The sequence below is a fragment of the Castor canadensis genome, chromosome 9 (assembly GCF_047511655.1).
Source record: "Castor canadensis chromosome 9, mCasCan1.hap1v2, whole genome shotgun sequence".
NCBI classification, from domain to species: Eukaryota; Metazoa; Chordata; class Mammalia; order Rodentia; family Castoridae; genus Castor; species Castor canadensis.
The window spans coordinates 54670005-54693531 of NC_133394.1; the positions used below are offsets into that span (position 1 = coordinate 54670005).

General features: G+C 38.1%; 1 protein-coding gene across 4 annotated transcripts in view; it reads left to right on the top strand.

Annotated features, from left to right (window-relative positions):
• The window catches only part of Prdm5 (PR/SET domain 5), a 212912-nt gene that overhangs the window by 116462 nt on the left and 72923 nt on the right, over positions 1–23527 (top strand). For all 4 annotated transcript variants that reach the window (XM_074041652.1, XM_074041653.1, XM_074041654.1 and 1 more), the window contains 3 exons: positions 5139–5232; positions 9153–9313; positions 18722–18815. In XM_074041652.1, the coding sequence (XP_073897753.1) occupies positions 5139–5232; positions 9153–9313; positions 18722–18815 (349 nt within the window). The remainder of the gene's footprint in view (positions 1–5138; positions 5233–9152; positions 9314–18721; positions 18816–23527) is intronic.

Here is a 23527-nt window from a genome sequence, read left to right on the forward strand (position 1 = left end):
ATGATACTGTGAATTCTATTATTACTTTAGCATCTGTAAAAATTCTAGGGATTTGTATTATCTAGATACTATTTCCTTTTCAAGAACTGTAAAATTTTGGATAGTACTGAAATCGTTCCATTATTTTTCTGTTTATATTTTAGGAATCTGCCTGTTTCTCTATGGATAACACACAAGTCTCAATGAAAAATTACCCATTGTACTTAGCCATTCTTCTAAGGAAACAAATTATCCACTTGTGCTAGAGGAACTATGAGTTATAACATATGAGTTATTAAAATTAGGGTGTCTATTTTTATGCAGAAAACTCTCCTCTTTGATAGTTGTAATGATTGTGAGAACTATATCTTCATGAGTGGTAGCTAAGGATGTTTATTATCTGAACAGTTCTGTGAAGTGAGTTGGTTGCTGCTTCCATATTTTTAGAGAGCTTCATTGTGGAAGAGACCATTGTTCCAGATGGATTTGGGTTGGCTGTAATAAATGCTGGCCATTGTAAAGAGACAAAACTTTTCAATTAATGGTCCAGTCAGGCAGCCTGGGAGGTGATGTTTGTGTTCAAAGCAGTGTGGTGTGTTAGAAGCATTCTTTTTTAGAGATGTGCAATGTTATTTCTTAGCAGTGTTGCAGAAAGAAAGTTCTTGAGCAGGAATCTAAAATGTTATGTTCTTTTTTTCTGAAAGTATGTTATTCATTCTCTTAGCAAATTCCTTTTGCCCTGATTAGGGCATAGCTAACTCTGTGGGGACTCAGTAGCTGGCTCCATGGGAATCTGGCTTTGTTCTAATGAAGTTATGACTTTCAAGCAGTGGAGAGATTGGGTTTAGCATAGTTCTGTGGGAACATCACCAAAATCATACTTCTCTGGGTAGAGTGAGCAAACCATTACTCTACTTAAAGGAACTGAATTCTTCAGTATATCACTAACTTTGATTCATTTTTCTGAGGAGGCCTTTTAAAGATGCCAGTTATAAAGTTGACAGTAAAATTTTAATCATAGACATTGTACACATATTTATAGCCTTAGGATTATTATATGGCCCAATAGGATGGATAATAATGTGCTTATGATATGCAGGGTTGAATCTTCAGTATCAAAACTCTTTCTTTTTAAAGAATAATTCTAACAAGCATTTCTCTGGAATATTTACTCAAAATTAATTTATGTTTAGTTATTTTTCTTGGTTTTATGATAGTTTTCCTGCATCTTATAGCACTCAAAGAAAAAATACCATTACTAGTAAATACTGTTACTATGTTACTGTTTAGTATATATATATATATATATATATATTGAAATTGAAGGTTATAAATTTTAATTGTGAATGGCCTTGATGAAGAAGAAAACTTTATTCTACTGTCATGAAAATAATATTTGTTCCTTGTGGCTAGAATTGCACTAATTTGTTATACATTATAAACATTATGCTGAAAGTCTTCTGAAGCATTTTGTTTGTTTGTTTACGGACTAGGGTTTGAACTCAGAACTTTGTCCTTGCAAAGCAGCCACTCTACCACTTGAACCACATCTCCATTTTTGAGATACTTGGTTGCTATAAATAATGCAACACATTTTCTTCCACGTTTTCTACATCTGTAACAGTAATCATACTTGGGGTAGAAAAAGAAGTAGTATATGAGAAGATAATATTTCACAGTACTTGTTCATGGAGTAGTTTATTTGTTACATTGGCAGGTATTGTGTCATCAGACTTGGCATTTGGATAGGGGCTGTTCTGTAGCTCAAGGATCATTTGATTAATAAATCATTGAAAAGTTTGGCACCTTTTAGAGATGAAAATTTGAAGGATAAGGCAGCTTTTAAAAAGCTTAATTTCATCTGGTACTTGTAAACTATATCATAGACACAGAAATTCTGTATCCATAACATGCAAGCATTTTACTACCACTTTTCTTAAATGAGAAGGCCTCTCAGGGTTTTCCTATTGATTCAGCATATGGATTTTCTGCTGAAGTTTTCCCCAAGTCATGCCATCCTAACTCAGATGGAATGGTGGTGTTAGTACCTCTTTTGTAGTTTACTACCTAAAATATGCTAACTGGCTTAAGGACAATACGTGAATTACAGAAGTTTTTGTTCTAGATTTGAAAAAGAAAAAGGATGAATGAGGCAAGGATATAGTATTTTTTTGAAGATTAAAGAAATTCTGTGTTCCAATTTGATTGCTCTAAAAACAAAACTAGGTGTTTTTTTTTAATAATAGTATCACCTAGTTGGAAGTTCAAACGTCAAAGAAAGATATAGAAAAGAGTGCAAACATTGTGTCAAATCTCTCTCTCTTCTTTCCTATGAAAACCCTCTTTAATGTCTTGTAGAACATGTTCCCAGATTCCATTCTATGTGAGTAAATATATATGGCTTAAATGGTATTGTATACATGCTTTGCTTTCTACTTTTGACACTCAGAATATGTTATGGATGATTTTACTTACAAATAAAATAAATATGTAACTACTACAACCACTGTAATTAACTACATTTTTTTTTATGGTCATTTAGGAGTTTTCCTCTTTTAAAAAAATTCTGTTTAAAAACTTGTAGGATGTATTTTTATAAATACAATTAATTAGTCAGTGGGTTTACACATCTGTAGTTTAGAAACAGGTGCAACACTGCCACTCAGACAATTGACATTCCCCAGGACAGTATGCAGGATTGCTTTGTTATTACCCAGCACTGAATGATAACCATTTTATTCATGTTTGACAATCTGATAGATAACCAATACTGTTTGTTTTTAAATTTTCATTCTTGCATTTTATCCATGAACTAAGTATTAATACCTATGTAATCCAGATACCTTGTAATCCAAATTGAATCTCGTATCTACCCCCCATATTTGTTTCACACCAGCGCTTTCATGTATTTGCTTAATAGCCAATTCATCCCTGCACTGCTAGAGTTGCAAATCTTGAAGTCAAGGTCCCTTCATCCTTTGTGTGTCTCATGCTTCATATTTAAGTCCCTCCATAAAACTTGTTGACTTTCTTAAGATATCCTACTACTTCTCTTCACATTTGCAGCTACTACTAGGTATCAACATAACTACCTCTTGCTTGGTTTATTGCTACAGCTTCTCTGGTTTCTCTCCTTTCCCCTACATCTGTTCTCAGTATTGTTGTCATAGCCTCCTGCAATATGTCAAGTGAGACATGCTACTCATCTCCAAATGCTTTAGAGATTTTTACATCTCTTTTAGAATAAAAGACAAAATTCTGCAGTCACCACCCTGGCCTGTCATGATTTGTTTCCCTTAGTTTTCCAATTTCTCTCCTCCTCCATTGCCTCTCATGTGGCCCTGATAACACTGGTCTCCCTGGTGGCTCCTGAATTGATTGCTCTAATACCTACCTTTGTTCTATCATAGCCATTAGGTCTTCCCTCAGATGTCACCTTAGAATTCCTTTGATTTACCATTGAAAATTACTGCCCATGCTGTGAAACAGCATGGACAGTAATGTCCATCCTTTCCTTCTTTATTTTTCTTCATAGCGTGTATCACTTCCCAATATAATAGTTTATCATTTGCTTATTATTATTCTTTCTCTACCAGTATTAAAAAACCCCTTCACAGCAGGAACTTTGTCTTCTTTTGTTCACTGCTATATCACAGCATCTGAAATGGAGGTAGTAAATAGTACCATGAAGTACATAGCATAGACCTGGCACAAAATGATATGATGAATGAAATTTTAGGAGGGCTGTCCTTTTATTGATTTTCTTTTTGGAGTTTTGTCTTTTCTTGTTAATGTGCCATACCTCTTAATATTAGCAATGTTAATATAAACAAATATAAATATTTGTTTTATGTTATAAATACTTTCTTTGCTTGACACCAGAGATTTTTGCTTTGCAGTTTTTTTTTTTGTTTGTTTGTTTTTTGTTTTTTTGGTGGGACTAGGGAATGGACTCAGGGCTTCACACTTGCAAAGCAGAAGTTTTAAATCTATTTTATAATCTCAGTGTCTAGTTTTTTCATATTTAGGAAGTATTTCCCCATTCAGTCATTACTTTAAAATTTGCTCATATTTTTTCTGGTATATGAGCATGTTTTTGGTAGATGTTTTTCCACATTTGTCAGCCTTATTCCTGCCATCCACAGTTGAATAAGATTGTGTTCACTGACTTGTGCCAGATGGGCTTATACTGATGTAAAATTGAAAACAGTTGAATCGAACACCCTTTTCCTGTATTTTCTGTTTTGTTTTTTCAGTTCTAGATCTAGCTGGTAGCTGGCCTTTGTTTCACTTATATTAATATATTTTTGTTTGTCACGTGTCTAAGAGCTTAATAGTGTCTGCTGCATCTATGCTGTTTGACCTTTGACAAGTCACTGAAACTTTTCAAGCCTTAGTTTTCTTATCTGTATTTTATCCACTGAGTTACTACTGGCATTAAATGAAATAATTCTGGTAAAATGTTTAGCATAGCATTTGGCATAAATTAAATATTTTTTAATGTTACCTAGGTTAATTATACCATAAGTAAATGCTTTATAGTATAATTTAGGAGCTAGGCTAAAAAATACTAAAATTATTCAGTGAGGTTTTAGGGAAAAGGCTAGAAATCTTTTGACTGTTTCCCTCACCTATGTTGGAAATGTCTTAGTAGAGTTCAAACCTGGACAGTACTATAGGAGGTTTAGTTTTTAGAGGAGTTGCACACCATTTTGTTCTTCAAGTTGATCCAGAGAAATGTCACTGTGTATTTAGATTAGTAGATTCGGATAGGAAGAACAATTTCCTTTGGTATTTATCAACTTTCTTATTTTTTTTTCTTTCATTCATATGTGCATACAATGTTTGGGTCATTTCTCCCCCCTTCTCCCGCCCCCTCCCTTATCTACCCTGCCCCCTCCCTCAACTCCTCCACCCCCTGGCTACCAGGCAGAAACTGTTTTGCCCTTATCTCTAATTTTGTTGAAGAAAGAGTATAAGCAATAATAGGAAGGACCAAGGGTTTTTGCTATCAACTTTCTTATTAATGTGAGAGTTTGACAGTGTGGCTATCAAAGGCAACTTATAAAGGCATCATGTTTGTATTTACCTTTATATGGTAGAAGACTGTTTTGATGAGTTGATTGTCACTCTTCTGACTCAGTGTCTTTCCTCTGCAGACACACTCTGAGGAGAGACCTTTCCAATGTGATGAGTGTAAAGCTTTATTCCGGACTCCATTTTCTTTGCAAAGACACTTGCTGATACACAACAGTAAGTTACAGTTCAGGTGGTTGAGAATAGATAGAATTACCTCACATTTTGTTCTTAGAATCTTTGGAATTTTAGTCATCCCAGAAGTGTATCTATGAGTGGTTAGATAAACTTTTAAATATTAAAATGGATTGATCATTCTGCCTTTTACCTTTTCTTCCTATATTGTTACTTTATTTTCCCACAGTAAAATTCTTCTGTGAGGTATTTTTTCTTCCCAGTATTGGTAGTTTGTATATGAAAACATACCCTAGATTCAGTAAGGCATGTTTGAGCTTTGTTTTGAAACAGATGTTTTTGTTCTCTTTTCCCTGGGATAATTAAGGAAACATGTCTACCTCAGTGAACCATGGGGCTATCTGAAATGATTTTATTAGCTTACAGACTGCACATCTAATTTAACACTTTTTTTGGAGAGGAATTGAGAATACTGAAACTTGGAGAAGCATCATGATGCATTTGGGATGCTGACTATTAGCATCCAGGCTTCTACTTAACATGCCTCTAATTTCTTACTTATCTTGGCAGAGAAATTTTTTAAAATGTTGGATTAAGTTCTACACAGCACACTACAAATGTCTTAATAGATGTATTAAGCGCTATTTGTAGTATACCACACAATTTATAGCAACATGACTGAAGTATATCACTTCATAGAGAAGAGGAAATGTATTATTGTTGAGCTGAGTTTTAAAATGAGTTCTCAGCCAGGTGCCACTGACTCATGCCTGTAATCCTAGCTACTCAGGAAGCAGAGATGGGGGATCATGGTTCAAAGCCAGCCCGGGCAAATAGATCTCAAGACTCTGTCTCGAAAATAGCTAACACAAAAGGGCTCATGGACTGGCTCAAGGTGTAGGCTCTGAGTTCAAGCCCCAGTACTGCAAAAAAAAAAAAAAAAAGAGTTTTCCATTCAGATGTTGAGGTAGCTAGAGATTTTCTGCACTATTGTATCAAAAATTAAAATATTTTTAATTTGAGATGTTCAGTGAGCATAAAATTCTGTACACACGTAAAGTTTCTATTACTGTTTAAATATTAAATTTCTGAGGAAAGCAAGACAGTTAGTCACTCTTGACAAATGGCCATGCAAAACACTACCTTAGATGAAATTTCTCTGGTAAAGTTGAAGTGTCTAAAAAAGACATTAAAGATTTTTATAAATTCTGAGTGGTAATGATTATGTTGAAATGCAGTATGCTTCCTATAGGAAAAGACTGTATTATGCTTTGGAGAAGTTGTTACCCCAACTTTCATTTCCTTATAAAGAACAAGAGTGAGTTTAAGAAATAAAATTTGTTGTGCAACAGCAAGAATGTTTTCATCCTATTGCAATGAAAAGATTTTAGAATAGGGATTTAGACAAGTGAACCTCATTCATCCTAGTAAGATTTATATGGCTAAATTTGGCCTGATGCTCAGGACTTTTTTTTCTGAAAAAAGTTGTACAAAGTTTATTTTGTATATTAGCAAGGAATTCATGACAGAAGGAATGCACTGCTTTTGATTTCAGCTTACTGGTTCTCACCAGGTTGAGAGACAGTATTGAAGTGACTGCATATGGACTGTGCTGTGGGTCACACATTTAATACAGTACAGTGTTGATTGGCACATTAGTCAGAGATAAGCTTGATGAAGCTTACCATGGTATTTGGCCAAGAAAATCAATGTTACTAATTGAGAGACCAAATAATTTATTTAGTGTAAAGTTAGGAATCAATGAAGACCAGTGAACATGAAGAATGGGACAATAAGAAATGGCTTAAGTAGAGAAGATAAAATGTTAGGTCTTGTCTCACACAATTTGAAAATAAAAACCCATTTCACTTTAAGATATGAAGGCTCTTATTAGAAACTTACATCTACACTACATTCTGACTCAGAATATCAATGAGTTGTCTTAATTACTTTGAAAATTATTCCTATATTCCTTTTCTACACTGAAAACATAAGCTTATTGTTGGCTTGCTTCTTGCTATTCAAATAGGGAAAAATTCTTATCAGCTTAAGACAAAGAAATCAGATAAAATTTCATGTCAGAATTTTATAATAATGTGTAATACACATATGCATGGTAACAACACTAGGAATCTCTCTGTATAGCAAACTATAGCCAAAACTCTGTGTTTTTCTTTTTATCTCTTATGTTTTCTCTTCAACGAAGTCAGAGAACAAGAGTTTCTTCCCAGGACGGGCAGGGAGGTAGCCCAAATAATGTATACACATATAATAAATGTAAAAATAATAAAAAAATAATTTAAAACATTCTGATAAATTTAAGACAAAGAAATTTGAAATTAAAATATGAAAGAAGAAGGTAAGTATTTCCTTGCTATTTAGCTGATAAAGTTACTGTATATGAACCAACATTCTAATTAACCTGATAGTTTTATGAAAATGTTTGGAAGGAACAATCTCAAAGGGATTTAAAAAAAAATGCTTTTCAGTTCCTGAATAGATTTGATATTGTTAACCTTCATAATACTATGACATAATACTATGTCAACTGATATTTTCTTCTATTCTCATTATTTATGCATATAGTACAAATGGATTGTTTAAGTAAATATAAAAAGATAAGCAAAAAGTAGTTTACAGGAGTATTGTCCTGTAACAAAAATGAACACAGGTAACAAATAAGCAAAGCTCTCAGCTTCCTCATAGTTTAGTTCGTGTATTTTGGATGTGGCTTTGTTATCAGCATCAAATGTCAATAGTACTCTAGAAGTCTTTAAATAGAGAGCAGAATTCTCTTTGAAAAGATAAAAGGAAGGTAATTTTCTTGTTTCTTTTTCCTTCTTCCTCCTCTCTCCCTCCCTCCTTCCCTTCTTCCTTAAATTTAGCATGAAGGAATCCTGGGGTCTTTCAGTTTCTGAAAATAATGCTAGTTAAAAATGGAAAGAAGTTCAAAGACTTTGGTTGAAAATGAGATAATCTTGTTTCAACCTCATAGACATAGAAATTTAGTATTTCTATATTATACTTTGTAGTCAATGTGATATAAACCTATGCTAATATAATTATTTCCTAATAAAGGGAAATGTGCTCAAACAGGAGTTTTACTCATGTAATCATGCACTATACATGTTTTATAATGTTCTATTATAAAACATTATCTTCTAATTATGCACATGTATAACAAATTATATTTAAACCAGATCATCAAAACAGGCAAATGTGTTAAGGAAAGCTACACAGAGAGCATCTTCGCCCTTAGGCCTAGGCCAGAAAATGAGGTGAAAACCCTTATGTTCCCCCACGGCTTGTAGGGTAGAAGATAGTGGTTGCCATTCTGCATTCCCCTGTCCTAGACTGCCTCTCAGAGGGTCTGGGAAACTGTTTCACTGTAGCTCAAGGGTCAAGTTGGAGCACCTCAAGTCCAGGTTCTGAGATAGTGCCAAGAGAAGATGAGGTGCTATACTTCCCCTCTCCTGCTCTAGATTGACAGGCTACTTTGATGTATCGTTAAGCCCTTGAGGCTTTCCCCCAGTTCACCTATGACCTATTCTGCCTGTGTCTATTTCCGGGGGCCACGGGGACCATGGTGGGATTTCTGGGGAGTTTAGGAGGGGCTCCAAAGGCAGCTCGTCATGACAGAGGCCTTATGTCACTGCAAGAGTCTACTTATCTCAAACACTGGCGCCTGCCTACATACACATACTTTAAGAAATGTTCACAATAATGTTAGAAAATAAACTAATCCAGTTCCCACATTTTCCATTTGAGAAGATTGAGAATGTTAGAAGGTTAAAGGACTTTCCCAGGTCATAACAGCAGTGAATTAGCAAATTTGGAACTGGGCTTTTTTGAGAAAAAATAAGCTTTTGTGGTTATGATAATTTGTTAATTTGATGAGGGGGAGTTAATAGGATCATGGTATTGCATTCTGTGTTTCTCTTCCTTGACTCTTTGTTTCTAAGGTGAGAGGACTTTCAAGTGTCATCACTGTGATGCTACCTTTAAAAGGAAGGACACATTAAACGTTCATGTCCAGGTGGTCCATGAGAGACACAAGAAGTACAGATGTGAGCTGTGCAATAAGGCATTTGTTACACCATCAGTGCTTAGAAGTCATAAAAAGGTAAGTAGAAATCTGTGAGTTTGAGTAGATTACCAGTTGAAAGAATACTGGCATATATGTTATCTATTATATGATTGTTTTTTATTGATTCATCAATATATTTACTGAAAAATATATCATCTCTTCAGAAAATACCCGTTTACTCCATTTTTTTCAGAACAGCATAGTTTTTTCATGAAGCAGAACCTTTCCAAAAATGCTTAGCTACACTGATACATAGGCTGTAGAAAATACTCAGTGAATAAGAGCTTGTCAATTTTTGTAGTTTTTTGATTAATGTAGGTTATTTCTTTAAAAGATACAAATAGTGCCTTAATAACTTCATTTTTTTTATAGCTAATAGACATGTTTATGTGCACCATAATTCGTGTGGGACACAAAGAATTTAGAAGTCTTCTGATCACAGACTGCACCATGTGTTCACACATTGGCTAGGCAGGTACTCTACCACTTGAATCATTTGGCATTAGTTATTTTTTGGACAGAGTCAATGAGTTTTTGTCCAGGCATCAGACTGGGATCCTCCAGAACTCTGTTTCCTAGGTAGCTGGGATTACAGTCCTGTGGCACCACGCTAGACCAGCCTTCAGATGAGTTCTAACACTGACATGTATTTATATAAATGAACAATGAAATAATTAGATAGCTGCAAAAGTAATCCTGTGGATTTTATTACAATATTACAGAAAAAAGATGGTACCTATTTGTAATAATCTGTTATAGTAATAGAGAAATATAATTTCTAAAAAATACTACAATAATCAAGAAACAATTGCCATATTTTGCCCCTTCTGTAAGGGAGTGAAAAGAAGATAGATCTGCTATGTGTTAAAATGTCATTCCTTTTACTTTAAATTGAACTGTATGTAATACGCACCAGGAGAGTAAAGCCTCTTAATGGGGTGTAAAGATTTATAACTCTTGTCTAAGAGTTTGTAGTATAAATGGAAAGTGAAGTGCCTGCCAAGTTCAGAATCAAGGTGATGCACGGATGACATGTGCAGGAATTTCAGATGCTCAGGGTTCTTGAGCCTGCTCTGAGAATGAAAGCACAGGCAGACTCCAACAGCAGAGGTCGGAAAGATTTTATTTGCAGAGAATTTAGTTGAAGAGAAGAGAAAGACTGCATATTGGAGAATGCAGGGGGACCCGGAAACCGGTGATCCCGTGGGCCAGGGTGGGGAGTGGGGTTTTATAGCCTATTTGTATTGCCTGAGGGTGGAGATGCCTTTCAGATGCAAACAGGCATTTCCTAGGGAGGAGAAGTGTCTCCTTGACCACTTATCGCCCTTTTGGGACTTCCCGCTGTCTGTCCTTCAGTCCTTCAAAGGGGATATCACTGGAGGATGGATGAGGGGGCTCTCACAGCTTCTAGTTTCCATGCAAAAACCACAGTTCCTTGAGATCCACAAACATGAAAAGCATTTCAAGGTGTCTTACAACAAGGAGTCTCACAAGATAGAAGTAGCAAGGATTTATTTTAGTATAACAGAGTAAAGTAAAGATAAAGGAGGGAGGAGAAAAAGAGAGAGAAACCTTTCCTGTCCCCATGTAGGAAATAGGAATAAAGACTCCAGATGGTGGCCCCATCTCTTAGTCTTACACTAGAGAAGTAGGGGAATGTGCATGGTCAAAGATAATGGACCTGGGTGGCTGAGAGCTGTTAAAATGGGAAGGGGTCATCCTGACCTACCCAAAACACAGACAGTATCTGTGCTTTAGATCTTTACTTTGCTAGACATGGTTATTCTCCACCCACCCAAGGATCCTTGCAGCTTGTTAACACTTCAAACAGGAAAGCAGAAGCGGTTAGCTCCTTTTTGTCTCCTTGTTCCAGTAACTTAGCATCTAAAAGGAGATGGGGGGAGGCTAGCTGCTGTGTCTCTTCAGTATTTACTTCCTGTTCCAGTGTCAGAGTCTGACCCTTTAAATACTTGTTAAAATGTAATTTCCCTATCTCCTCCTCTATCTGTCCTGCCTCAGGGATGCATGTTGTAGACAGTGTCATTGGCTAGCTAGTGCAGCAGTTGATTAGAACATGTTTCTCCAGTTTGAGTGTAGTATAAGTCTTTTCAAGGGAAAAAAAATTCTGTAGGACTAAATTATGTGATGTTGCCTAAGGTATTTAGTTCATATAGCTCTTACAAAAATCACAAATATGGTTGTACACATCCAAATGTAGATTATAATGTACATATACTAATTTTCAAATTAAATACAATATGGCTATCAACTAATTATATTTAAATAAATTATGGACTTAGTGTGGAAGATGAGAGCATGTTGCTATGTGAATGTCTTTGAAGTTGCCAGTTGGTAAGGTAACTGCAGGGGGTGTGGGAGTGGGGGTTTCCTTCAAGTACTTCTCTCTAGCTCATTTTTAAAAACCCTCTTCTATCCCTTTTTTGTTTGTCCACAGCAATTCAAATAACAATACCAGCAGTAATTTGCATATGAACAAATTCAGACACAGGCCCTGGGAGCATCCTGTCATAATGGAAACCCAGCTCATAGAGAATGCGTAGATACTTGAAGGAATTGCCTAGTCATCCCCTTTTGGTTTTTCCCTACTTTCTCTTAAGTTTGAGAAACTGGAGGTTGACCCATAACTCTGACTCTTTATTTGTTGAAATAATCATTTTGGTGTTAGTAGAAAACCTGTTCTCCTGATAAGACTGTAAGCTAGTTTAGAACACTACATCTGCCCCTTGTCCTGGAGTGGTCACTGTTTTTTTAAACTCTTTGTTAGGAAAAACACCACTCACAAAGAAAGCTCATGAAAAAAGTCTCACGTCCATAGAGCAAAGTTTAATGGCAGGCTCAAACTGCAAGGCTGGCTGGGGAAAAGATGGTGCAGCCATGAATCTGGGCCAGGCGTGCCTTTTATAGAAGGGGGAGGTTAAGGAAGTTAGCTCATGCACAGTACTCTCTGGTGGGGGGGGCTGTCTTAGAGTGAGGAATTTCTGTTAGGGCGGGGCTATCCTTGGGAGTTTCTCAGATGAGGTCTGAGGATAAAATGGCCGTCGATTTATAAATGGCGACATTATTGTTCTATCATTCCCCCATTTATTTCTTTAACAATGATGTCAATAGGGGCTGAGGATTGGGAATTGGGACGAAGCATCAGCCTCTTAGCTGCTTCCTTCTGGCAGGGGGCACTGTATGGGGCAAGATCCTCAGACTCCTGCATCCTGGTAGGTTGATATCCCTGGAGGTACAACTGCTTAAACTTTTGATTAGCAATAGCAGACATGTAGTATGATACAAGGGAGGAAGCTTAAGAATAGGAGAGCAAGAAACATAGGCATTAGGATGGGCATTGGCCAGGAGAACCACTGTGAAATGTTGTTCCCTAGACAATTTCAAGGGTCCTCCAGTTCCCTTCTCCATTTTAACTGTTCTTTGAGAGGTGCCGCCACTGGGGAAACCCATTGAGCTTGACAGCAGTGGGTGTCATGAGAATGACCTGATGAGTGCTGGTCCATCAAAGTCCCAATGGAGAGGGTAGAATATCCTTTAGGAGAACAACATCCCCTGGTTTGACAGAAATTGTTATAGGGTGGGGCAGGGTTTGGTCTGCATGCTCTATGAGAAGTTCCCTGAGAAGGTTAAGGTAAGGCAGGTAGTCAACCAGAGGAGCAGAGTCTCTTGGAGGAAAATTTTCTAAGAGAAATGGGTGGCCATACATTTTTTAAGACCCACATAGGAATATTAGGAGGAACATAAAAAGGTGTCTGCTAAGGGACTGCATACCTAGGGATCTGAATTTTGCAAAATCCTGTAACTCCCAAGAAAGCTGTAAGCTGTTTTATGGTATGGGGGGGGAGGGAAACAGAAGATTGGGTTGATGCACTCATGACTCAGGGAGTGAGTCTGTCTCTTTAAGGCCACACCTAGGTAGGTGACCTGTGGGAGGCAGGGGCTGTCAGGATTTAAATGTAACACTCTTGGATAAAAGAGAGCTCTAGCTCATTTTTAACTTTGTAAATGTTTGTACCATATTTAAAGTATAGACACAACGCTGTTACAAGGTGGTCATTTAAGACACATAAGCAAATATGTAATTGAACTCTGATTTAGTAGTACTTAAAGCTTGACAAGATCAGCAGAAAACACAAATAATGTTTTTGATAAAATCTTCCCCTGTAATGATTTTTTTGTGGATGTTACTCAGAGCAGAACAATATTAAGATAACCTTGTTATTTTGTAGACATAGAGAATTTGATTTTAGTTTGACATGACCCTAAAAATCTTTTAGGCAACTCTTAGATTATACTCAACTTTAACTTTATTACACACTGAAACTTTTTGTTACACACTTTTGAAACTTACTCAGACCTTTATATAACATACTAAACTCTTTGATGGCTTGTCTTTATCCCTCCTACTTGAAACAATCTTTAGGACAAACCCTTCTTTAAAAAATCTTTCTCATCTAAAAACATTCCTTTTTTTTTTTAACTTCTCAAAAAATACATTCACTACCTATCTATATCCTTTCTACTTGTTTACTTGTAACTTGTATTTTAAAATTAACTTTTATAAGAATTTTAAATTTATTATATGAGCTGGAATGACTAATTAGTAGCCCCCCCCTTTTTTTTTAAGGAACTTATGATAGGCATAAGGCCTCATCATTCCTTAGACTTGAGGGGATATTGTTTTGGGTGTGGAAACTGTGAGGGATTTTTGAGTTTTATTTGAATAGGGAGGACCAGCCTGGCTCACCCTACACTCATCTCATTAGTCCACACTGTGGAATCTCTTTGTTTCTGAAGAAGGGGGCAGCAGAGATAGCTGCCTGGGGGGAGGAGAACTTGAGCTTTTAGTTGAGATAGTAAATCCTGTCCCAGCAGGGACACTGGAGTTTTAGGTACTATGAGGAAAGAGTGACAGAAGAGGAAGTCTCCCCAAGAGCAGGCCAGAGGCTGGGTAAAGTAGCGCTCTAGGGGGTGGCCAGATATGCCCCGAATGATAACCTTGTCATTGGACTGGGGACCGGGAGAGAAAGGTAATACAGAGAAACGAGCTCCACTTTCTAGCCGGAAAATGATCTTTTGTTTTTCTGCCATAATGGCTACCATGAGGCTCCTCAACATCGATGCCAAGAAGTGGAGTGTGGACAGGAGGCCAGGACCCATCAATCCATAGGAGGTGGCATCTCGCCTTCCATCTGGAGACGGGGGGCACTTAGACCTCCAGTGGTTATCTTTGCAGAGAGGGCAGGGTCCTGGTTGGGGGTGGGGTTGTCTCCTTGGCTGTCCCCCTTAAGCATTCTCTGCAGAAATGCCCCTCCTGTCCACCATGGTAGCAAACTCAAGATGTAGTTCCCAGTCGGGTGGGGGCAGCAATGAGGTCATGTCTCTTAGTATACAGACATGGCTAGTTGTATTAGTTGATCCAATGACTTTTCTCCTTAAGCCACAGACTGAGTTTTCTACAAATGTCTGGGGCTGACTGTTAGAAATTTATCTTTGAGGATAACCTCTCTCACCTGTGACTCTGGGTCCATCGTGGTATGCTTTCTGATAGTCTCCTTAAGATGTTGTAGAAAGGTAAGGGGATTTTTTTTTTTTTTTTTAGGGTGTTGCTGTAAAACAAAGTTTTTATTTCACATTGACACCTGACACTCTGGAGAGCAGGTCTCTGAACTGTTCTGGGCCTCAGTTTCCTCACTTGAAGAATGAGGGATCTGGTCTAGGTTAAACTACTTCCTTCCACTATGAGATGGCTGAAGTGACATTAATGCCACTTATCTTCCTTACCATTTTTTTTTTTTTTTGATTTAGCAATGCTGGGGAATTGAACCCATGGCTTTGCACATGCTGGGCAGATGCTCTCCCACTAAGCTACATCCTTAGCCCCCAATTTGTTTTTCCTCTTTCCTTTGGCTGTACTGGGACTTGAATCCAGGACTTTATGCCTGCAAAGCAGTACTTGAGCCATATCATCAGCCCCTTTTAGTGTGGATCTGTCAAGGAGACTGCCTGTGCCCCTGTACGTAGGCACATTTATTCCCTCATTTCCAGGTGCCACGAGTATTGGGGCTCATTGTAAATGGTAATCATTTCCAACCTGAGAGGCCTGGGCCAGAACCCATTGCTTTTCTAATGAGGAAAGAGTCTGGTCTAGTAGAAGCATATATCCTTTCATGTCATTTCAAAGGTTTGGATCACGAGATAAAGGCTTGACTGTATTGATCTGGTGCATCAGTATAGCTGTCCAGATGTTTTTAAATTTCCCTTAGATCTGATAACTGGAGGGGGACTTGCCCTCTTCTTACCATTAACTTTTGAATGGGGAAGCACCCATTAGGAGGTTCTGAATATTAGGGTGACTTAGAAGAAAGAAATTTGTATAGGGGACCTCAGTTCACTTTTTTGTAATTTAAGGAACCCTGTGAAGGCCACTTCTCTTGGTCACCCGAGGCATACTGAGGCCAGGCCTCAGTATAAATCTTCCAACATCTACAAGCCAGAAGACTGGAAGGTGTCGATCTGATCTAGAAAGAGCAAAACTTTAGGATCCTGCCTTTTAGTTAACAGCAGGCAGCCTCTTTAATAAAGGAGGCTTTTTAACAAAGGAATAAATTGTCTCTAAAGTTAGAGAAGGGCATTCAGAGGGCATCCCAGGCCAAAAACAGTACCATACTGTCCATTTTGTGATTTCTGGGACTATAACTTTGAGCTAACAATTGGTTTACAGGGGCTGGGTCTGGTGCCCCAAGGTGTGAGGTGGGGCTAGGAGCAGGGCGTGTGCAAGGCACCGACCCCCTGCACAAACACCCAGGACAAGTGAGTCTGTCACCCCTCCCCCCTTCCTGTGTACTCTGAGCATGTTTTATTCTAGGGGAAGTGGCAGCCCATGTGCAGCTGGCGGCCTAGGATGTGTGTTGGGTTGGCCTATGGATTCTTTTAGCTATGGCAGGCATTCCTGCTGTGCAGGAATGCACCTATTTGCTTTCCCTCCTCCCCTTGTGGGGTTGGAGTTAGGGCATTAGCATGGCAGCCACAATTTTTTTTGTAAGTGCTTTTGCCTAGCAGCGATTTAAAGTTACTTTACACTGAGAGGCCTGGTAAACTAGTTGGAATAACTTAAGTCATAAGGTACCATGCTACAGGTTTTTCATGGGATGGAGGGTCCCAGTAAGCCCAGAGAGGGGAAGACAGACAGAGACAAAGGACACGTGGTGAGACCATGGAGGAAGCAGAAAATGTGTCCTGACATCTTAGGTAAGGAAGGAGAAGGCAGAGCCTGGAGGCATGACACATGTCTGAGGGATTAGCCATCACCTTTGTTTCTAGGTCGCTCCCATTGACTGGTACTGGAACACTTTCAGCAACATGAAACCTCCACTCTCCAGTCGCTGTCTCAGGAAAAAGGGACATTAGACGGGTTGTGGGGGGGAGAGAAGCAGTCTTCAGATGCCATAATCAAACAGGACTCCGCCGATGTAGCATGAGGCATACCTGAATAAATCCCGGGCTTGGTCTCAGCCCACAGGGAGGGAGCATGAGCTCTCCCAGAGCTGGAATTGCTTGAGACCAAAGTTGGCAAGGAGTGGCTTGACACCATGATGGGAAAGTCCCTCAGGAGGATAGGAAGAGACAAGCAGCCTGAGCAGCGTAAGAAGTCTGCTTACATGGGGAAGGAGGAGGTTCGGGAGAGGATTTGGTTCGTTTAGAAGCTGGTTTAGAGGCTAACAGAACCTGTGCAGGGGAACAGGAAGTACAGAGGGAGGGTTTGGTGTGGAGACAGGAAAAGGATTGGGTGTAGGGAAGTTCCTTCTTTTACCAGCATGCTCACAGAAATTGTATAAATCCCTTAAAATATTAGGATTGAAAGTGCCATTATGTGGCCATTTGGAGACATTGTCTAATGGGTACTGGGGCCATGCCTGATCACAGAGAAAAATGAGCTTTTGTGGCTTAAGATCAGTTGTGAGGCGTAGGGGCCCAAGATTAGCCAGAAGACATCCCAATGGGGAGTCTGAAGGAATTTTGGATGGTCCAACTCTCATGGTGAGGCCTGACCTGAGGAGAGATGTGGCAGGTATCCCCAAAATATCAGGTCCTCAGGGGAGAGAGAGAGATGTGGAGCACCCAGAGGGAACATCTTCACCATGGGGGTCCACAGTCCCTAGTGGGGAACCCGGTTCCCAGGGACAGGAGTGAGCCGAGACCTAGCACTAAGATTTCAAGGAAATGAGAAAGAGATCACAGCTCTGTGTGTGAAGAGGAGTCACTGAGAGAGGACCTTGAGGGAAGACTGGCCGAAGTGCGTGCTGGGGTGGAGGAACTTCCCTGTGAGCTAGTGAGGGAGCAGCACTTTCTAGCAACAGGGATTCCAGCAAAGCAGCTCTGGTCCTGGAGGAAGGGAATGGGAGGAAAGAGAGAGAGAGTGGGATGGAGTGGCAGAGGCCAGGGGTGCAAGGTCAGTGCTGGGAGTGCACCCTGATCTGAGTCACGGCACCAAATGTTAGGAAGAATGCTGCTCACAACGAAAGTTCACACAAGAAAAGTCTCACATCCATAGAGCAAAGTTGAATGGATGGCTGGGGAAAAGATGGCGCAGCGGTGATTCTGGGCTAGGCATGGCTTTTGTAGAAGGGGGAGGTTAAGGAAGTCAGCGCATGCGCGGTAGTCTCTGCTAGGGGTGGGGCTGTCTTAGAGCGTGGGAATTTCTGTTAAGGGTGGAGCTGTCCTTGGGAGTTTCTCAAGTGAGGTCTGAGGATAAAATAGCCACCGATTTACAAATGGCGACTTTATTGTTCTATCACTCTCAAATACTTAATGAAATTCACTTTTGATGACACCTTTTCCAATATTATTGTTTTGTGTCTAGTTTAAAAGGATGTTGAGGACAGAAATGCTGCTTCAGATTGACTGCTCAATTAATACCTGCTGATTTGTAAGGTCAATTCAGATTTATTTTCCTTTCTGCTTTGCAGTAAAATCAGTTCAGAGAAGCATAATGTAAGTAACAGATGACTTTATTGAGATTAATTCCATCTTCAAGTGTTAAATACACAAAAAGAATGTGAAAATGCTTAAAAAGAAGTGTTTCTTGGCAGCAAGTAGAGGGGTAGCTGTAGACCCATTCAGATTGTGTGATTTGTTTACATATAGTGGTTTTCTATAACTTAATCACTTTTAGATAGGGACTCCAGAAAGGCTTAAAAAGTGAACTACAGAATTATTTTCAAATTAACACTAATGCATGTTTCTAAGGGTTTTTTCAACCCATGGGATACCCATGATAAATTGTTTAAAGTCTCATTGTGATATTAAATCATTTTAATGAAACATAATCCTGGAAAATAAGGATTTACTGTTGTCAGAGGCACTTAATCATCTTTACCTAATTTTTTATATTCATCCTCATCCTTTTTATTCCTTTCTGTTTAGACACATACAGGAGAAAAGGAGAAAGTCTGCCCATACTGTGGCCAGAAATTTGCCAGCAGTGGGACACTAAGAGTTCACATCCGGAGCCACACAGGTATGGAGTGTGCACCTGGGGTTGAAAGAAACCAAGAGAAATCATTGTTCAGGACAGGGAACATTCCCCATTGAAAATAACTTCGAGATTAAGATCTAGTCTTCCTTAAAGTATTGGCATTTATTCTAGAAGAATTTGAATAACTATATTTTTTCAAATTAAATAAGATACCTCAAGTGGAAATATTTTTCAAAATGTTTGGTTGTGAATTAACTGTGATTTACTGTATATAGAACTCAAATGGGTAGAATAGGGAGTAACTGCTTAACTTTTTACAGAAGGGTGAAGGCCTCCTCTTCATTCTTTTCCTGTATCAAACGTAGCCTTAAAAAGTCCTGAGAATGCTGCTCGAATGCCATAGGAGTTTATTGGACATGAGTTTGATGTGGCTGTTTGCCATGGATTACTTCCTAGAGGGTCCCTTCTCCTCTTACTACTTCCTATGCAGTTTCTCCAGTAAAAGAGGATGTGCCTTAGTATAGGGTGAATGAACAATTGAATATTCTTGAATGAGCTTTGTCTGGATTTTGTTTGTCATGTAAATAAGTACTTGTAAAACACTTATAAGAAACTCCCAATTCTAATACCTAGATGATTTTATGCTCTTCTAAAAATATTTTTCAGTGGCCAGGTTGTATTAATGTGGTAAATTATAAAACTGAATTATATAGCTGGAGCTTCCTACTGAAGGGCCACAAGATGAAACTTTCTTGTTTTCAACTATTATATCCCCAAAACTAGCATACTGTCTAGTACATTGTGAATGAAGAAGCGTTAGTCTAAGTCAACCAAAGAATCAATACATCATTCACTGTAAGTGAATGAAGGGACAAGCAGTGGAGGTTTTATTTTGGAAATTTGGGGACTAAAGCTGAAAGACATGAAGTCAATTTAGTATGTGTTATCTTAAAGTAACCACTTAACTACTTGTGAAACACATAACCAAGGACAAATCCACAGCTATGATGGCTGTGGATTACTGGGTGCCCTAAAGAAAGGAAGGGCTGGGTTTGGTGACTTGCATCTGTAATCCCAGATGCTCTGCAGATAGAGATCTGAAGGATTGCCTTTCAAGGCCAGCACCAAGAAAAATTAGTGCAACCCCATCTCAATCAGTAAGTGGGATGTAGTTGTGTGTCTATGGTCCTAGGTACACAGGAGACATTGATAGGAGGATCATTGTCTGAGGTTGGCCCTAGGTGAAAAATAACTAACGCAAGAAAGGGTTGGGGGCATGGCTATAGTGGTAGAGCACCTGCCTAGCAAGCATAAGGCCCTGCGTTCAAACTCCAGTACTATTACCAAAAAAAAATAAGGAAAGGAAGATCTTTCTGCTTAAAACTTATCTACAGAAAGCAAGGCCTTCAGGACAAAGTCTAAGAGTGGTGCAGAAGCATATTGCAACAGAATTAAAAGAGAAGTCAAAAGAAAGAAGCAGTGAGAGGCATGTTGAGGACACAGGTACTTAAAATAGAGCCTTTGGATGCTTATGCCATGTGCAAATTATACAGAAAAGGAAATCATTGATTAAGATGAAACAGAGACTCCTGGAGTCAGGGGCCAGCACAGGCAGTCTAGCAGTATAGCCTCTGAGGCCAGTGAACCTCCCTCTCTTATGTGTATTTGGTGTTGTGTGGAAGTGGGATGGGGTAAGAGCAATTGTGAAATCGACAGCCTTCTACTCTGCATCCGTCATTCTGTCTTTGGGCCACATGGAAAATGTAATTTATGTTTGCTTAGCAGTTTCCATGCCTGCATGTGTGTGCTTGTGATATAATTCGTGCATGGGAAGAGGATAAGTAGCTTAAAGGGAAAGTGTATGATATCTGCATATCATGTCCTGAGACATCACGATGTCATGGAATCTTGTTTGGAAGGCAGGGACTTACCATGGCCAGAATGCATTAAGACTTAGGTTCCAACATAGAAAAGATGAACCCAATCAAGCAGAGCACTTGCTTATTCAAAAATGATTGTTTCCTTGAGAATTCTGTATCCTTCAGTTTATTTTACTCAGAGGAAGAATGGGGACTGGGAAAGAATAAAGCACTTAAGCTAGCAAGTGCTTCTGAAATTTTAATTATTATCTAAAAATTGAAGTAAGAGTATTTCTTGAGAGCCAAGAATTTTATCTGATAAAATGTTAAATATATGACATGTTTTTGTTTATTGTTTTGTATTAATTCCATAGCATGTGTAATCTAAGATTATTCTAAAATACAAGTCATTTTATGAGTGATTTGTTTATTATGTGTCTGAATTTGTGCCAAATGTTGGTCAGGTTCTGGTCTATTAATGTGGCCGCTTAAGTGAACAAGTCATGTAAATGCTGACAGCTGTGTGGGGGCACCATGAGCCACTGCACGTGTTTTAATAAACAGATGCTGAGACACAGTGAACCTATACATACATTTCTGTAGACAGATTGATAAGGTATATGTATGCTATATATTTGTGTGTGTATGTATATATTTATACCTCTATGGGGGTAGAGAGAGAAAAAGAGGAAATATGTATTTCTGTGTTCCCACATAAATAATGGTATAATTAATTGTTTAGTTACTTTCTTATAACAAGATTTTTCTGTTTAAAACCAGAATCATTTCACTGTCATATTTTGGGTTTCACATTTGTGAAATATTACATATTTCATAAAACAACCCTTTTTTGGGTTATTCTGATGTCATGTTTCTTCAGTGATAATCTCCTGGCAGCCTGACTTGGGTTGTGTTATAAGTGTATTAGGTGCCAAACAGTGTTGGGGACTGCAGAGATCTGGCTGGTGGCTGGCTTCTGGGCTTTCACAGCAGCTGGCAGGGATTTCCTTGCCTGTGTGGACAAATGGTATTTGGCTTTTCTTTTATTTGCTTTGTCCTGTTCCCTAAAGGATGTACATCCATTTACTTTCCCAAGCTACAACCTGACTTTATGGGCTCTTATAATTATTTTGTTCCTGACAGCAGATCTCTTACTATTTTGAGTTCCATAAATTCATTTTTCTCTTCTTTTAATTTTGTTATGCCACATGATTTTATTCTTAATGTTAGATTTAGCAATTTATGGTTGTGTTGCAACATGACATGGGTAAAGGATCATGACCTATTCTTCAGGAAGTATTTAGGCATATATTATTTAGGGAGGATTCAGTTAAGTAGCCAGAACAATGAGTGAGGATGGAGCAACCCTTTGGAGCACAGCCCTGTGATCAGCAGTGTACCCATTGTGGCCTTATCATCTCATTATAGTCTTAAAAATAATTGAGCATCCTGGACGATTTTTGTTTATTTGGGTTATATCTGTAGCTGTTTACCATATTAGCAATTAAAGCTATTTATCATGTTAGAAAATGTAAAAACAGTTATTATTTTGTTGAAAATAATTCATCACATCTATGTAGGAATAAGACATAACATAATGAAATACACCGAACACTGTTAAGCAATACAGGGTGTGGGGGGAAGATATGGAAGAGCAATAGAGGGGGTTAGACTTATTAAAGTACAATATATTTAAAATGCCAAGGCAAAAGCCCCTGAACAATGAACAGAACCTGAAACAATGAAGTATAGGAATGTAAAACCAGTCATGTTGAGAGGGTAGCAGGAAGAGGAAGGTAAATGAAGACGATTAAGGAGAGTGAATATTGCTGAGATGCTTCTATATATGTATGAATATGGAACATTGAAACCTGTCGAAATCATTTTAAGAAGGGGAAAATAAGGGGGATGAACCAAACCAGGGAAATGTCACAATGAAACCCCCTGTTTGACTATCATGTACTAATAAAACATTTTAAAAAATAATGATAACAAGCCTATTAACATATTAACATATTTTTATAAAAAATACTGCATTTTCAAAACCAGAAATCATTTAATGACAATAGAGACATTCTACTTGTCTGAAAATCTTTACTGTCTGGTTTAAGAGGAGACAGTTGGGTTCTCATTCATCCTTCTACAATATGTACTTTTAGTTGCAGAATTCCTTACTTCACACAAGATGCAGTTATAAGGGGAGATTATTTTGATAGTCTTTGTCAAATAAGTTTGAGTATTATTTGTTACTGCAATAAAACTCAAAAACTAGTAGTGTTTTAAAAGGCTGGTTGTTGTGTGGGACCTAAAATTGTCTCTTTTCCTGTTGTGTTACATTAAAACCACTTGATCTCTTGCACTTTGAATGATCGTTTACCCATGAATGATTCTGTAACATGATGCGTGGGTAATTCGGAACTTATTGTTTCAATGAGTTATACAAATCTTGTACATTTGTTAATATCACTGCACTGATCTCATTAGACCATCTGAGTATTTAGAAGCCTTCAATGTGGTAGCACATAATGAGTTTACTAAAGTTCTAAATGTTGCTTGCCTGTTTTAATTCTTGTATTTTATAAGAAATATTTTCCTCCCTCCCACCCTCCCTCTCTCTCTTCCTCCCTTCCCTTTTCTGAAATGACAGGCTCACATCTTTTGTATTAAAAAAATAAATGTTCATCAAATAGTCAAACTTTAATAACCATAGTTTTCTTTATGTAAAAATGATGTTCCTTGACAGATACAACCTACATTCATTAGTATGTAGTACAAATACTTTTAGCTTAATTTTCATTTTGTCACAAGAATATTAAAAAGACAGTACTCAAGAATTAGGACTTGATAAAATTAATAATTTTTATTTCATCAGTGATATTCTGAGGTGAAACTGTT